Genomic DNA, 13,552 nt, shown 5'->3' on the forward strand with positions numbered 1-13,552 from the left:
AAAGCTAATCTCATTAGGAGCCCTCAGAGCTCCCGGAAGCCGCGGCCCCTCCCCCCACAGAGTGTAGGCGCTGGCTGGCTAAGGCACAGGAACAAGGGCAAAGCTAGGCTTAGAGTGTGGAAGTAAGGCAACGGAGAAGCATCAGGAGGGTGCCGAGGAGAGGAGGGCAGTAACAGGGACACACCAGCGACTCCTGGCTTCCCGGAAAGACAGAACAACAACTGCATAGAACTGAAAATCTGCCTAGGGCTAAAACCTCTGAACATCAGACAGAGATAAGAAAAGCTAATCCCCCCCACTCAGATAGAGATGGCAAACTCCAAAGAAGCACAAAAGTCCCAAAATTAAAAAAAAAAACAAGAAGAAGGGGGTGACTTTGGACACATTTTATGGAGAAAAAATACAAAACACAGAGGAGATAGAAGAGGAAACACAAGCAAATGCCCCGAAACATTCCAAAGGAAATGGAAACTCTTCACAAACCCATGAAGAATTTGAATCTGAAATGAGCAAAAAGATGGAAGCCTTCTGGGAGGAAAAGTGGGAAATAATGCAAAAGAAATTCACGCATCTACAAAACCAGTTTGACCAAACTGTAAAAGAAAACCAGGCTTTAAAGCAAGAACTAATAAAGTAAAGCCAAAAGAGCAAGAAATTAGAAGAGAACATAAAATATCTCACTGACAAAGTGACAGATTTGGAAAATAGAGGGAGAAGAGATAATTTAAGAATAATTGGACTTCCAGAAAAGCCAGAAATAAACAGCAAACTCAACATCATAATACAAGAGATAATCAAAGAAAATTGCCCAGAGATTCTAGAACAAGGGGGCAATACAGCCACTGACAGAGCTCACAGAACACCCTCTACACTAAACCCCCAAAAGACAACTCCCAGGAATGTAATTGCCAAATTCCAAAACTCTCAAACAAAAGAAAAAATCCTCCAAGAAGCCAGAAAAAGACAATTTAGATATAAAGGAATGCCAATCAGGGTCACACAAGACCTTGCAAGTTCTACTCTAAATGATCGTAAGGCATGGAACATGATCTTCAGAAAGGCAAGAGAGCTGGGTCTTCAACCAAGAATCAGCTACCCAGCAAAACTGACTATATACTTCCAAGGGAAAGTATGGGCATTCAACAAAATAGAAGATTTCCAACTTTTTGCAATGAAAAGACCAGAGCTCTGTGGAAAGTTCGATATCGAAAATCAAAGAGCATGGAATACCTGAAAAGGTAAATATGAAGGAAAGGGAAAAGGAGAAAAATGTTATCTTCTTCTTTTACTCAAACTCTCTTCTATAAGGACTACATTTATATCAATCTATGTATACTAACGTGGGGAAAATGTAATGTGTAAATAGGGGGAAAAGAAAGACCAAATAGAATAATCGCTCTCACACAAAGATTCACATGGGAAGGAGAGGGGAAGAAAACTCCTATAAGAAGGAGAGGAAGAGAGTTTTTACTTAAACCTTACTCTCAGGGGAATCAACGCTGAGAGGGAAAAACATCCAGATCCATTGGGATCTTTTTTTTTTTTTTTAAACCCTTACCTTCAGTCTTGGAGTCAATACTGTGTATTGGCTCCAAGGCAGAAGAGTGGTAAGGGCTAGGCAATGGGGGTTAAGTGACTTGCCCAAGGTCACACAGCTAGGAAGTGTCTGAGGCCAGATTTGAACCTAGGACCTCCCGTCTCTAGGACTGGCTCTTAATCCACTGAGCTACCCAGCTCCCCCCCCCCCCCCATTGGGATCTTGAATTCTATCTTACCCAGCAAGGGAGGGAGAAGGGAAAACCAAGGGGGGAGGGGGAGAGGGAAAACAAAAGGGGAGGGAAAGAGAGGGGGGGAAGGGGAGGGAACAAAAAGGGAGGGACTAAAAAGGGAAACATATCAAGGGAGGGGACAAGGGGGACCAATTTAAAGTAAATCACTGGTCTAAAAGGTAGAGCCAAAGAAGAAAAGGTTAGAACCAGGGAAGGATATCAAAATGCCAGGGAGTCCACAAATGACAGTCATAACTTTGAACGTGAATGGGATGAACTCACCCATAAAACATTGACGAACAGCAGAATGGATTAGAATCCAAAACCCTACCATATGTTGTCTTCAAGAAACACACATGAGGCGGGTTGACACCCACAAGGTCAGAATTAAAGGATGGTGTAAGACCTTCTGGGCCTCAACCGACAGAAAGAAGGCAGGAGTGGTAATCATGATATCTGATAAACCCAAAGCAAAAATAGACCTGATCAAAAGGGATAGGGAAGGTAATTATATTTTGTTAAAAGGGACTTTAGATAATGAGGAACTATCACTAATTAACATGTATGCACCAAATAATATAGCACCCAAATTTCTAATGGAGAAACTAGGAGAATTGAAGGAAGAAATAGACAGTAAAACCATATTAGTGGGAGACTTAAACCAACCATTATCAAATTTAGATAAATCAAACCAAAAAACAAATAAGAAAGAGTTCGTGAAAGAAGTGAATGAAATCTTAGAAAAATTAGAATTAATAGACATATGGAGAAAAATAAATAGGGATAAAAAGGAATACACCTTCTTCTCAGCACCACATGGCACATTCACAAAAATTGACCATACATTAGGTCACAGAAACATAGCACACAAATGCAGAAAAGCAGAAATAATAAATGCAGCCTTCTCAGATCACAAGGCAATAAAAATAATGATCAGTAAAGGTACATGGAAAACCAAATCAAAAATTAATTGGAAATTAAACAATATGATACTCCAAAATCGTTTAGTTAGAGAAGAAATCATAGAAACAATTAATAATTTTATCGAGGAAAATGACAATGGCGAGACATCCTTTCAAACCTTTTCAGATGCAGCCAAAGCAGTAATCAGAGGTAAATTCATATCCCTGAGTGCATATATCAACAAACTAGGGAGAGCAGAGATCAATCAAATGGAAATGCAAATAAAAAAACTCGAAAGCGATCAAATTAAAAACCCCCAGCAGAAAACCAAACTAGAAATCCTAAAAATTAAGGGAGAAATTAATAAAATCGGAAGTGATAGAACTATTGATTTAATAAATAAGACAAGAAGATGGTACTTTGAAAAAACAAACAAAATAGACAAAGTACTGGTCAATCTAATTAAAAAAAGGAAGGAAGAAAAGCAAATTAACAGCATCAAAGATGAAAAGGGGGACAGCACCTCCGATGAAGATGAAATTAAGGCAATCATTAGAAATTACTTTGCCCAATTATATGGCAATAAATACACCAATTTAGGTGATATGGATGAACATATACAAAAATACAAACTGCCTAGACTAACAGAAGAGGAAATAGAATTCTTAAATAATCCCATATCAGAAAATGAAATCCAACAAGCCATCAAAGAACTTCCTAAGAAAAAATCCCCAGGGCCTGATGGATTCACCAGTGAATTTTATCAAACATTCAGAGAACAGTTAATCCCAATACTATACAAACTATTTGACATAATAAGCAAAGAGGGAGTTCTACCAAACTCCTTTTATGACACAAACATGGTACTGATTCCAAAACCAGGCAGGTCAAAAACAGAGAAAGAAAACTATAGACCAATCTCCCTAATGAATATAGATGCAAAAATCTTAAATAGGATAGTAGCAAAAAGACTCCAGCAAGTGATCAGAAGGGTCATCCACCATGATCAAGTAGGATTTATACCAGGGATGCAGGGCTGGTTCAATATTAGGAAAACCATCCACATAATTGACCACATAAACAGACAAACCAACAAGAATCACATGATTATCTCAATAGACGCAGAAAAAGCCTTTGATAAAATACAACACCCATTCCTATTAAAAACACTAGAAAGCATAGGAATAGAAGGGTCATTCCTAAAAATAATAAACAGTATATATCTAAAACCATCAGCTAATATCATCTGCAATGGGGATAAACTAGATGCATTCCCAATAAGATCAGGAGTGAAACAAGGATGCCCATTATCACCTCTACTATTTGACATTGTACTAGAAACACTAGCAGTAGCAATTAGAGAAGAAAAAGAAATTGAAGGCATCAAAATAGGCAAGGAGGAGACCAAGTTATCACTCATTGCAGATGACATGATGGTCTACTTAAAGAATCCTAGAAATTCAACCAAAAAGATAATTGAAATGATCAACAACTTCAGCAAAGTTGCAGGATACAAAATAAACCCACATAAGTCATCAGCTTTTCTATATATCTCCAACACAGCTCAGCAGCAAAAACTAGAAAGAGAAATCCCATTCAAAATCACCTTAGACAAAATAAAATACCTAGGAATCTATCTCCCGAGACAAACACAGGAACTATATGAACACAACTACAAAACACTCTCCACACAACTGAAACTAGACTTGAACAATTGGAAAAACATTAACTGCTCATGGATAGGATGAGCCAATATAATAAAAATGACCATCCTACCCAAACTTATTTATCTATTTAGTGCCATACCCATTGAACTCCCAAAATATTTCTTTACTGATTTAGAAAAAACCATAACAAAATTCATTTGGAATAACAAAAGATCAAGGATATCCAGGGAAATAATGAAAAAAAAAACACATATGATGGGGGCCTTGCAGTCCCAGACCTTAAATTATATTACAAAGCAGCAGTCATCAAAACAATTTGGTACTGGCTAAGAAACAGAAAGGAAGATCAGTGGAATAGACTGGGGGCAAGCAACCTCAGCACGACAGTATATGATAAACCCAAAGATCCCAGCTTTTGGGACAAAAATCCACTATTCGATAAAAACTGCTGGGAAAATTGGAAGACAGTGTGGGAGAGACTAGGAATAGATCAACACCTCACACCCTACACCAAGATAAATTCAAAATGGGTGAGTGACTTAAACATAAAGAAGGAAACCATAAGTAAATTGGGTAAACACAGAATAGTATACATGTCAGACCTTTGGGAGGGGAAAGGCTTTAAAACCATGCAAGACATAGAAAGAATCACAAAATGTAAAATAAATAATTTTGACTACATCAAATTAAAAAGCTTTTGTACAAACAAAACCAATGTAACTAAAATCAGAAGGGAAGCAACAAATTGGGAAACAATCTTCATAGAAACCTCTGACAAAGGTTTAATTACTCAAATTTATAAAGAGCTAAATCAATTGTACCAAAAATCAAGCCATTCTCCAATTGATAAATGGGCAAGGGACATGGATAGGCAGTTCTCAGATAAAGAAATCAAAACTATTAACAAGCACATGAAGAAGTGTTCTACATCTCTTATAATCAGAGAGATGCAAATCAAAACAACTCTGAGGTATCACCTTACACCAAGCAGACTGGCTACCATGATAGCAAAGGAAAGTAATGAATGCTGGAGGGGATGTGGAAAAGTAGGGACATTAATTCATTGCTGGTGGAGTTGTGAAGTGATCCAACCATTCTGGAGGGCAATTTGGAACTATGCCCAAAGGGCGACAAAAGAATGTCTACCCTTTGATCCAGCCATAGCACTGCTGGGTCTGTACCCCAAAGAGATAATGGACAAAAAGACTTGTACAAAAATATTCATAGCTGCGCTCTTTGTGGTGGCCAAAAACTGGAAAGAGAGGGTATGCCCATCAATTGGGAAATGGCTGAGCAAATTGTGGTATATGTTGGTGATGGAATACTATTGTGCTAAAAGGAATAATAAAGTGGAGGAATTCCATGGAGACTGGAAAGACCTCCAGGAAGTGATGCAGAGTGAGAGGAGCAGAACCAGGAGAACATTGTACACAGAGACTAATACACTGTGGTATAATCGAATGTAATGGACTTCTCCATTGGTGGTGGTGTAATGTCCCAGAAAAATCTGCAGGGATCTAGGAGAAAAAAGACTATTCATAAGCAAAGGATAAACTATGGGAGTGGAAACACCGAGGAAAAGCAACTGCCTGACTACAGAGGTTGAGGGGATATGACAGAGGAGAGACTCTAAACGAAACTCTAATGCAAATATTGACATCATAGAAATGGGTTCGAATCAAGAACACATGTGACACCCAGTGGAATCACGCGTTGGCTATAGGGGGTGGGGGGAGGAAAGAAAATGATCTTTGTCTTTAATGAATAATGCTTGGAAATGATCAAATAAAATATTATTTTAAAAAAACAGACTAATATACTGTTATAGTGCTCTGAATTGGTCTATACATTCTGAAGAACAATTATGAATTATGAAAAAAATTTGTGCCCTTTGACCTGGTGATAGATACCACAGCATATACCCTTAAGGAGATCAAAGACAAGAAAGAAGGCACCATGTACATAAAAATATTTATATAGTAGCACTTTTCATGGTAGCAAAAAACTAGAATTTACTGGGTATGGATAAATACATCAACATGAACTTGATGAAATACTATTGTACCAAAAGAAATAACAAATATGAGGAATTCACAGAAACATGGCAAAAGTTATATAAACTGATATAGAGCTAAGTAAGCAGAATTAGGGGAACAATATCTAGATAAAATTATATAAATTTTTTAAAATGATAAAAAGCAGTTGAACCCCAATCATCTGTAATGATTAATCTTAGTTGGAAGGAACTAATGATGATACTTCCCTTCTCTCAGTAGAGGTAAGAAAACAATGAATGTGGACTGGGGGATAAGCCATTAGACTCAATCAATATGTCTTTTGGTTTTTCTAAGATATTTTTCTTTGTTACAACTTAAGTGTTTAATTTGGGAAGGAGGTGTTATTTAAAGAAGAGTGCTATAAAAACAAAAAGTAACTATAAAACTTTAAAAATAAAACTGTAATAGAAGTTTTAAGTATCAAAATATTACTAAAATTCTCTCTCTCTTTCTCTCTCTCACACACACACACACACACACACACACACACACACAGAGGGATCTAGGGGTTGCAGTGGATAGAGTGCCAGGTCTGGAGTCAAGAAGACTCATCTTTTTCAGTTCAGATATGGCCTCCGACATTTACTACCTGTGTGACCCCTAGGCAAGTCACTTACTCTTATTTACCTCAGTTCTTCATCTGTAAATCTGTAAAATCAACTAGAGAAGGAAATGATAAATCACATGAGTATTCTTGCCAAGAAAATCTCAAATAGAGTCACAAAGAGTCAGACATAATTGAAAATTACTGAACAGCATACACACCTACATATATACATATATACATATATATATGTATATATATATATGTCTATAAACAGAGAAGTCACAAAATGTCTATTACTCTAATAAGGGCAAATCATTGAATAGTAAAAAGATCTGCCTTATAATTAACTATTTCAATATTGACAAGTACCTCCATTATATTTTCTTTAAATCACATGGAGCTCTATTATAAGGATTTGTCATCTAATTTTTTTTTACTATCTAGAATACTACATACTAAGGATCCCTTCTTGTTAGGATTAGTTGGATGAAGTTTTAAAATAATTTAACACAAGTTTCTTGGTGATTCCAAAAGAAATGTGTATTTTTGGAAACAAATTAACTCTCATCACACATATGAATATCTGAGACTATCTAGGGTCTATTATTTCTTCACTCCTTGGTAAATGTTTAATTTAAGGAAACAGAGAGCACAGGATATTTTCAACATCTAAAATAAAATATTTGAGAGTAAAAAATAAATAAATAAAAGGAGGATTTTCAAAGTAAGCATGGAAGGGGGATTAATAGTACTGCCTTAAGATGACTACATCAGAAAAAAAAATTCTTCACATTCTAGGAAAACAGGGACATGATGAGAAATTCTAGAGGAAGGCTACTAAGATGGTGAAGGGGTTGGAAATCATGTCATATAAGGATTAGTTGAAGGAGTTTGGAATATTTATCCTAAAGAAGAGAAAGAACATTATATTTATTTTCAAAAACTGAGGAGGCTATTATCAGGAAAAAGAAATTGGCTTATTCTTCCTAGCTTTAGAAAGTAGAGCTAAGCATGGTGGGATATAAGAACACTCTTTTGATTCTACATTCTTTCATCAATTAGTGATTGCTCTCTCCAAAGTGTTCCAGGTGGTACTAAAAGTCAGGAAGAGAATGGATACATACCAGCATGCAATGACCAAGAGGAGATTCCTGGCCAGTTTAATAAATGTTGAACTACTTGTTCTGGATGCACAAAATACACTTGAAAGTTTAAGCTGCATTATTAATAATTTCTCCTTTGCTTTCTAAGTCTAGACAATCAACAACAAAACAATAAATCAAAAGCTGGTTTGTGGATGCCAATTTCTTTTTTATTTAATTTTATTTAAACCCTTATCTTCTCTCTTAGAATCAATATTAAGTATCAGTTCCAAGATAGAAGAGAGTTGATGACTAAGTAATCAGGTTTAAGTGACTTGCTGAGGGTCACATAGCTAGGAAGTATCTAAGGCCAGACTGGGTTCAACCTTAATTCTAACATTTATGATCTGTTTGACTGGGGACAAGTCACAACATCTCTGAGTATGCTTCCTCATTGGGGATAATGGGGATAATAATACTTGTACTACTTACTTCCCGAAGCAGAACTTTACAAATTGCTTTGTAAACTTTAAAGTCCTACAAAGTATGTTAATATTTATTCACAAGACCAATGAAAATAGATAAGGAAAGGAAAATAGAAGGCAGAAGAGAGAAATTATAGACTGGCCATATTCTCACCTCAGTATAAGTTTTTGCCCACGCACTTGTTAGCTGGTGCACATCAACTTCTCCATTTTTCAAAGCTTCTAGTGAAGTCTCAGCTTCTCTGTCATAGTCTCTTAGAGATTCTTCTTCTACAAAGTGGCTCAGGGATTCTTTTAAGTCTGGGACAGGAATAAAACAAATCCATTTTCAATTGATCAACAAGCATTTATTGATCACCTATTATGTGCTAGGCACAGGCAATGGGGAATATGTAATCAAGTAAAGTCCAAGAAGCATAGCAATCAAACAATAAGCAAAATGAGTTCTCACCATTTTCTATGAAGCAAGGTAAATTGTGAAGAAGCATGAGACGTCCATGCAGGTTATTTGGGTTCTCTTGAACAGGAAATTTCAGAGGTACCTTAAGTTCACAGCACTGGCTTCCTACATTGAATTTATATACAAATTCTCTTTCTCTCCCACAAAATTTCTCTTGGTTTGCTTTCATCTTTTCTGGTGCCAGAATAGCTGTCATCTAAATTGTCCTATATTAAAAAAAATACACCATCATATTTTATTAAATAGAGTTGCTATTCTGAGTAGTAGTAACACTTCAATTAAAGTTCTTTCTCCTGCTATTGATTCTTGCATGGTACAGTGACAGATTCAGAGTTGGAAGATCATTCAAATTCTGTCTGTCATTTACTACTTGTATGACCTTGGGCAAAGCCAATTAATGTCTCTTGGGGTCAGTTTCCTCAGCTGTAAAAGGAGGTAGACCGGATGATATAAAAGACTCCTTCTATCTAAATTTATGGCTTCATGACAATACAACTTTTTATTTTTTTAATTTTTTTAAAATTAATTTATTTAGTTAATTTAGAACATTATTCCTTGGTTACAATAATAACATTATTTCCCTCCCTCCACTCCACCCACCCCTTCCCGCAGTCAATGCGCAATTTCATTGGGTATTACTTGTGTCCTTGATCAAAACCTATTTCCATGTGGTTGGTGTTCGCATTAGGATTTTCATTTAGAGTCTACCTCCCCAGCCATATCCCCTGGACCCATGTATTCAAGCAGTTGTTTTTCTTCTGTGTTTCTACTCCCAGTTTTTCCTCTGAATGTGAATAGTGGTTCCCTCCAAGTTGTTCAGTATCACTGCACTGCCACTAATGGAGAAGTCCATTACATTCGATTGTACCACAGTTGTATCCGTGTACAATGTTCTCCTGGTTCTGCTCTTCTCACTCTGCATCAATTCCTGGAGGTTGTTCCAGTCCCCATGGAATTCCTCCACTTTATTATTCCTTTGAGCACAACAGTACTCCATCACCAACATATACCACAATTTGTTCAGCCATTCCCCATTTGAAAGACATCCCCTCATTTTCCACTTTTTTGCCACCACAAAGAGCACAGTTATGAATATTTTTGTACATATCTTTTTCCTTATTATCTCTTTGGGGCACAAACCCAGCAGTGCTTTGGCTGGATCAAAGGGCAGTCAATCTTTTAGTGCCCTTTTGGCATAGTTCCAAATTGTCCTCCAGAATGGTTGGATTAATTCACAACTCCACCAGCAATGAATTAATGTCCCTACTTTTCCACATCCCCTCCATCATTCATTACTTTCCTTTGCTATCATGCTAGCCAGTCTGCTTGGTGTGAGGTGATACCTCAGAGTTGTTTTGATTTGCATCTCTCTGATTATAAGAGATTTAGAACACTTTTTCATGTGCTCATTTATAGTTTTGATTTCTTTATCTGAGAACTGCCTATCCATGTCCCTTGCCCATTTATCAATTGGAGAATGGCTTGATTTTTTTGTACAATTGGTTTAGCTCTTTATAAATTTGAGTAATTAGACCTTTGTCAAAAGTTTTTGTTATGAAAATTGTTTCCCAATTGGTAGCTTCCCTTCTAATTTTGGTTGCATTGGTTTTGTTTGTACAAAAACTTTTTAATTTGATATAATCAAAATTATTGATTTTACATTTTATGATTTTTTTTCTAGCTCTTGCTTGGTTTTAAAGTCTTTCCTTTCCCAAAGATCAGACATGTATACTATTCTGTGTTCACCTAAGTTGCTTATAGTTTCCTTCTTTATATTCAGATCATTCACCCATTCTGAGTTTATCTTGGTGTAGGGTGTGAGATGTTGATGCAAACCTAATCTCTCCCATACTATCTTCCAATCTTCCCAGCAGTTTTCGTCAAATAGGGGATTTGGGTCCCAAAAGCTGGGATCTTTGGACTTATCATAGACTGTCTTGCTGAGGTTACTTACCCAAAGTCTATTCCACTGATTCTCCTTTCTGTCTCTTAGCCAGACAAACAACTTTTTTAAAAAATTTCTTCAGTTGGTCAAGTTAACACACAAATAAATATTAAGCAATTGTAGTTGTTTGTTTTCTTGACACATCTGTGAAAAGGAAAATTGGAGAGTTGGAATCAGAGCAGGGTGATCCTGAAGGGTTTAAAAAAGAAAATTATTAAAGCAGAATTTATTGTCTGCATAGCAAAAATGATCACACACACAAAACCTTGAATCCACAGTAGTAAAACTTACTGAAGGATTCTCCTAACCCCAAAGGTCAGAATTTTTTCATGATCCCCTTGCATTCTCTGTATAATTATATACACACACCTTTAAACTATTCTTTCTTCCTCCAGCACATAGAGGGAGTGGGATTTATATTTCACATATAGTCAACTGAGTCTCGATCATCAGAGTTCTTGGTGCTGTGGTGTGATAAAATGAAATAAGCAAAGTCCTTGCCCTTGGGGAACATTGCACCCTATTGAAGAAAACTAGATAAATATGATAAATACTTAAGAATGCAAAGAAAAGAATAAAAAAAGTATCCAACTATTCCAAGATCTAATGAAATTTTTTTCATGTGTTTGCCATGAAGGTGGTCTAGGGGTAGATAGAATTCAAATGACATACAAATAGTTAACATTTGAGTCCATCATCTTATATTAAATTTGCTACCTGGTCCCCTAACTATGCCCTGTACATTAGCATCAATTACAGCTTTGTTCAAACTTTGTGGATTATATTACTTCTTCTGTTGTTAAAATCCTATTAAAATGTTAGCCTCTCTAAAGTTTTTCTTTTTAGAGACTATATTTCTTCTAGAAGTCTATAACATCTTTTTATGGGGATACATTTCTAAAGTGTTATTTTGTCTTGTTCCCCTACTATAAGCTCCTAAGGTCAGGTATCCACTTGCCTTGTCTGAACTTCACTTCTACTCTAACTCCTATTATTTAAGTATCATCATCAATGCATATCTGTTGAATTAAAGTGGTATACAAAGGAAAAGGAAGCCTCTGCTCCCAAGGAGCTTATAGCTTTGGGGAGCCCAATGAAACCCTTCTATTTATGAAAGATTACATCATCACAGAAGAGAGAATACAAACTGGGTATGAACAAAGAGCTTTGGTGTCAGACAATAAGGGTTCACGGTATAGCTTTGAAGCTGAAAACACCTTTGGGAGGCCATCATTTATAACAAACAACTCATTTGTTTTTCAGTTGAGGAAACTGAAGGTCAGGGAGGATATGTGACTTGCCAAGGATAAATGACTTGCCCAAAGTTATATAGGCATAAATAACAGTTAGGATTTGAACACAGATCCTTTGTTCCTTAGTGGTTTACTATAAATGTGATTTTGGATAAATCATTCCTTGGGTCTAACTTTCTCCATCTGAAAAAAATGAGAAGGGGGTTGGACTAGGATAGCTTCTTAAGTTTCATCCAGCCCTCTATATATGCTTCTATGAGCACATATATTGAAGGACTGAAGAAGGAACCTAGAAAATAAAATATTTGTTCAGACAACATGGTTTAGTGTAAATAGGGCTGGATATGAACTAGATGACCTCTAAAGCTCTCTTCATTTTAATGAATATTTTTATATTCTAATTTAAAAATTTTACAAGTTACAAACCCTCCTGTTCCAGGTTTAACAAATTCTTTGGTTCTTCTGCCCTTTTCAATGGTTCCACTAGTAATTTTTAAAAAAATCTGGGCAGCTAGGTAGTGCAGTGGATAGTTTGCCAGGCCTGGAGTCTCCTGACTCATCCTCTGGGAGTTCAAATTTGGCCTCATATACTAACTGGATGACTGAGCAAGTCATTTAACCGTGTTTGCCTCAGTTTCCTCATCTGTAAAATGAGTTGGAGAAGGAAATGGCAAATCACTTCAGTATCATTGCCAAGAAAACCCTAATGGGGTCACAAAAAGTCAGACACGACCGGTTCGGGGGCTTACGGTTTATCAAATTAGTAAGGTTGCTTCCAGTTCTCGTTAAAAGTTTGGATTAATCTCTTCGATTAGCAATGTCGGAGGCGGGCGGGGGGTTATTCGTATTTTCTTGCAAGGGGCGAACTTTGCCAAGGGGTTGGGGACTGGGCTCTGGGAAGAAGTTGAAGAGGGTGGCTGAAGAGCAATGGTTTGGGTACTTTGTGGGGTTCAGAGCTGTAAAGAGGAAGGGGGAGAGAAAATTAAAGGTCGGGATTGAGGGTAGCGCGATTGGTACAGAAATATGGGGCCGGGAGGCAAGGTCCACAAAGGTATGAGTCCCTCAAGGCCCTCTGTTTGCACCACACCTCACCTGCGGTCTATAGGATCAGGGCCAGGAGAAGGCAGGGTCCTTCAGCTCAACTCTCAGAACCGATCAGCTGACAGACAGACTGCAGCAGCCTCTCCTAATACACTGCCGCAGATTCGCCGTTCTCATTGTCTTCAACCTTAAAGAAAGAGCTACTAGACACAGTCTTACTGAGTTTTTTCTATTGTATGCCCATTTATTAGTTGGAAAGATTTTTCCTTCTCCACTTTTTTCTTCCAAGCCAGTACAAACGGGGAGGACTACAGCGAATGTGTAATTTGAAAATAGAAGGCTG

At 37.0% G+C, this 13,552-nt stretch overlaps 1 protein-coding gene across 3 annotated transcripts in view; it reads right to left on the reverse strand.

Moving 5' to 3' along the window:
- Positions 1–13,444, reverse strand: part of C5H12orf4 (chromosome 5 C12orf4 homolog) — a 54,398-nt gene extending 40,954 nt beyond the window's left edge. The window contains exons 1-5 of one of the 3 annotated variants that reach the window (XM_007503756.3): positions 13,261–13,444; positions 12,918–13,124; positions 10,925–11,059; positions 8,962–9,176; positions 8,665–8,810 (exon numbers count right to left, since the gene is read on the reverse strand). In XM_007503756.3, the coding sequence (XP_007503818.1) occupies positions 8,665–8,810; positions 8,962–9,166 (351 nt within the window). In that variant the 5' untranslated portion in view covers positions 9,167–9,176; positions 10,925–11,059; positions 12,918–13,124; positions 13,261–13,444. Of the gene's footprint in view, positions 1–8,664; positions 8,811–8,961; positions 9,177–10,924; positions 11,060–11,284; positions 11,492–12,917; positions 13,125–13,260 lie in introns of those variants that run through there. The other 2 variants (XM_007503755.3, XM_001365828.3) reach the window with 2 other exon arrangements.
- Between the last annotated feature and the right edge of the window lie 108 nt (positions 13,445–13,552).

The sequence above is a fragment of the Monodelphis domestica genome, chromosome 5 (assembly GCF_027887165.1).
Source record: "Monodelphis domestica isolate mMonDom1 chromosome 5, mMonDom1.pri, whole genome shotgun sequence".
Classification (NCBI taxonomy): domain Eukaryota; kingdom Metazoa; phylum Chordata; class Mammalia; order Didelphimorphia; family Didelphidae; genus Monodelphis; species Monodelphis domestica.